General features: G+C 51.7%; 1 protein-coding gene across 1 annotated transcript; it reads right to left on the minus strand.

Annotated features, from left to right (window-relative positions):
- Nucleotides 1-722: 722 nt before the first annotated feature.
- On the minus strand, nt 723-3,310 carry LOC108547151 (neuroligin-1; the record flags this gene model as incomplete). Its single annotated transcript, XM_017899539.1, has 2 exons — nt 3,040-3,310; nt 723-965 (listed from the first exon to the last, which is right to left on the minus strand). Coding segments are annotated over exons 1-2 (478 nt in total), but the record flags the coding sequence as incomplete, so codon positions are not given.
- Nucleotides 3,311-3,569: the final 259 nt, after the last annotated feature.

Raw genomic sequence — 3,569 nt, forward strand, 5'->3', positions numbered from 1 at the left:
GATACGGTGCCATGTTCAACGCGGTTGCTACTCCCGCGAGAAGAGGCAGAGGGAAGAATCGAGAACCGGAAGTACGATGTTATATCTTCGCGTCGATACGAGATACGAGGGACCAGTTGGCAAATTTACTATTCGGCCGGGTTAATTGGCAGAGGTAAATTGAAGGTGATTAAAGAAAACAGGATGCGAGTAGACACGGAATCTCGCCGTGGAGAAAGTTAAACACGGACCCGAAATTAGGGTGCGCCAAAAGTAGATGAAACGCGGCTAAAAGTACCCTGTTCTCTAATTGTCTTTCGGGTAAAGGCTTTCGATGTACACCGCGCTCCTCTTATTTTCCTGGCAGAGCGTCAAGAATAAAATGGCTCGGATCACTGTTTACCGTCACGAATTTTTTCCCTTTTCCTGCTACCTAAATATCCACGCAGTCGCTGCTACTATCGGTCACGTGTCTTACTTCGGCGTCGGCTAGGGGCCATAAACGAGGCTCGTAAACCGTGGTAAGGCGAAAAATATATTCGTCGAGGTCGTAAATTCTGAGCTGATCCACAGCACCGACGCTTTAATACGCGATTAATCACGGGAACGCGTGGAAAATTTTTTAGCCCCCATTTTCTTCGCTTGTCGATCTCCGGATCGATCCAATCGGATCGCTTCCCCTTCTCGAAACTCCATCTCGAACTGTCGCCGATCTTCGAAACGATTAATCTGGGCTCGCTTACCTTCGACCTGATGCGGCGCGTAGATGTTGAGGTAGAGGCAGTCCTCGCTCTGGTTCTTCAGGAAGGGCAGTAGCTTCTCTAGGTACTCGTACCGCACCGGTTTCACCTCGTCTCGCAGTTTCGGCGCGATTTGCGGGCACACGGGTGCGAATTCATGTGACTGCCGTATGCCTCGCCATGGTTCCGGCGACCTCGGTGGAGAGAACCTCAAGGATCCCACTGGAGGCTCCGCGTATGGCACTCCTGGAACGTTAAATGGCCGTTCGTTATTTCGATAAATGAAACTCGTTTCGAGTGTCGCGATCCGGATGCGTTTCGAGTGGCCGGTGTCGGATTTTTGCCACTTCGCAGGTGATCCTGGTGAACGGTTCTCGAACAGTCCTCTGGTTAGATAGAATTTCGAGAGATCGGTGACATCGATGGGTCACCGGTGACCCATTTCGATTCGAAAACCGAGTAGTCGAAATTAAAAAATCGTAGGTCGGCATTAGCTTGGACGAAGATGGAAGCACCGGTGGAGGAGTTCATGGGAATTCTTATCGTCGGGCTGAGCAGCGAGGTCGTGGCTGATTTCCGGTGCGAATCGTCGCGGCGAAGTAATCACCGTAAAGTTTTATTGCGCTTTGAGAAGATCGATTAAATCGATCGCCCTGGTCCGGCGTGTTAACACGCCCCAGCTTGACGGCAAGGATCACGGCTGATCCATTTTATCCCATTCCCGTGTAAATTGGATTCTCAGGCCTGCGGCTTGCCCGCGTAAAATATTAAATCAGCGGACGAACAAGTACAAATTGAAAAGTTTGATTGCAAACATCTCCGTTCGACTAGGTACATATAATTACGCGGACTCGAACTCCGCGGTATTTAGCTCGAAAGTCTCTACCTGCTGGAAGCTGTAGGCGGTACTTTGCACTTTTATCGATAAAGAAGTACCTCGTGTATGAATTTACCCGATACACGCATCGTATTCCTTCGTTAGCTTGGCCACGCTGCCGATGAGCGAGTTCCAATCAGCTAATTAAGTTCATTCTTACGATTGCAAAACAATTTCATACACCGCAATTTCGAATCCTTATACCCGAGCAGGTTCCAAAGCGAATACGCCAACGTATCGTTGATTATTCTAAGAACACGACGTTCCAAAGACTCGCGAAGTATGCCGCCATTTCGAATCTTGGAATCGCGAAACACGTCCGCTGGATATTCCCGAACTTTCCTCGGCGCGAACTCGATTGCTCGTCTCGCGAAGAATTCCGCTTCGTTTACTCGCGGGAGAACGAAAATACGCCTCTTCCATTAGCGACTTTGGGCCGGCGAGTCGAATTCGAAGGCTCCATAAACCTTAACCTATCCCTAATTTATCCTAGGCTTCCTCAGCGCCATTCCTCGCGCAAACGGAACCGCTTGCACGCGCGGAAACGCTGGAGAATCGAGTGGCCGATGCCAAGGAATGTCTGAGGATCTCGGGGAACTCGAGAAAGTACAAACCCCGCTCGATTCCGCTTTGCCAGCGAATGTGCCCGCGCGCACGCGACCAGGAACCATAGGCGGGGAGCGCCTATTCCCGAAATAACCCGCGCGTTTCTCCTTTTGGAACCTTTGACGTATCGGGATCCTCGAAGCGCGGATACGTCGCAGCTAATATCGCGGAGCGAGAGAAGTGGAAGAGGAGAGAGTAGGACGGAGAGAGAGAAATAGAGAGAAAGATGGAGAGAAGCTGATGCAGCTGCGAGCAAACTTTCGCCCCCTGGCCAAAGTTCGCCGTATCGGTAACCGGAAACTGAAATCGCGCCGGTCTCTGTGCTATCGTTGCCCGTCGTCTGGCGGGCTTCGATCCGTCACGCGATTGGTCCCGAAACTTGCAAACTCCCTCCATGCTACGTTAAACGATGATTGTGAGCGGTTCTCAATAGTCCTGATTGATTCTTTGCCGGATCGGGGCCGCCTTCTTCGCTTCGTTCTCTCGAACCACCCCGAGTGCCCGATCCCGCTCGCAGATTCGCTTATTTATCGCGAGATATTTATCACGGGATGAACGAGGATCGGTTACTTCGAATTCCCGCGATAACCCATATCGCCGGGCGTGTAACGCTGTATATCATTAACCGGGTTTATAATTTGACCAGCGTCCTACATTTTTGCATCCGGCATGCAAACGAGGATACGATTAAATATTGCCGCTGTTCTAGCATAAATATCGTTAATTAGAACGTGACACATGCTTCGTTCGAATATCCGCGACAAATTAATTTACAGATCGCGCTGCGTTATCTACGAGAGTCGCATTCGCGATATCGTTTTACGCGATAAATCTCACCCAGAAAAACGTCGACTGGCTGGAGATCGTGGTTGGTCCTCGGCTGCACCACGAAGCCGCGTAAACGGCCCTGCTTCACGCGCACCTCCCTGGTCACGCGTCCCGGAGAATCGTGGAACCTCGAATAGTAGTCGTACTGCGGTCTGCTCTCGTAAAAACTGCGGTGTTCCGTGAGGATCTGGGTACAGGCCAGCATCACGAGACCCACCAGCTGCAGTCGCAGCATTCTCGACATTTGTTCGATGGTTGGACAGCCGGGTAGCGTAGCGACGAATTTCCACCCGTGCACCTTCGGGCACGACTGCCTTTGGCCCGGAGTCACGAGGCCAGAAACCGGTTGTCCGGGTAAAAATAATTTTTCCACGTTCCCGCTTCTTCCGCTCTCGCGCCGGATGCGAGGGGATGCGCTCTTGCTCCTCGACTTCGACTTTCGCGGCTTCTCGACGTTCGCGTGTCAGCTGCGCGAAGACGCCGCGGAGGTGTGCCAAAATCGGTAACGCTTACGTTTGACACTGCGTCCCTCAGCGTGC

Source organism: Eufriesea mexicana, unplaced genomic scaffold, assembly GCF_001483705.2.
Source record: "Eufriesea mexicana isolate 0111107269 unplaced genomic scaffold, ASM148370v2 scaffold956, whole genome shotgun sequence".
NCBI classification, from domain to species: Eukaryota; Metazoa; Arthropoda; class Insecta; order Hymenoptera; family Apidae; genus Eufriesea; species Eufriesea mexicana.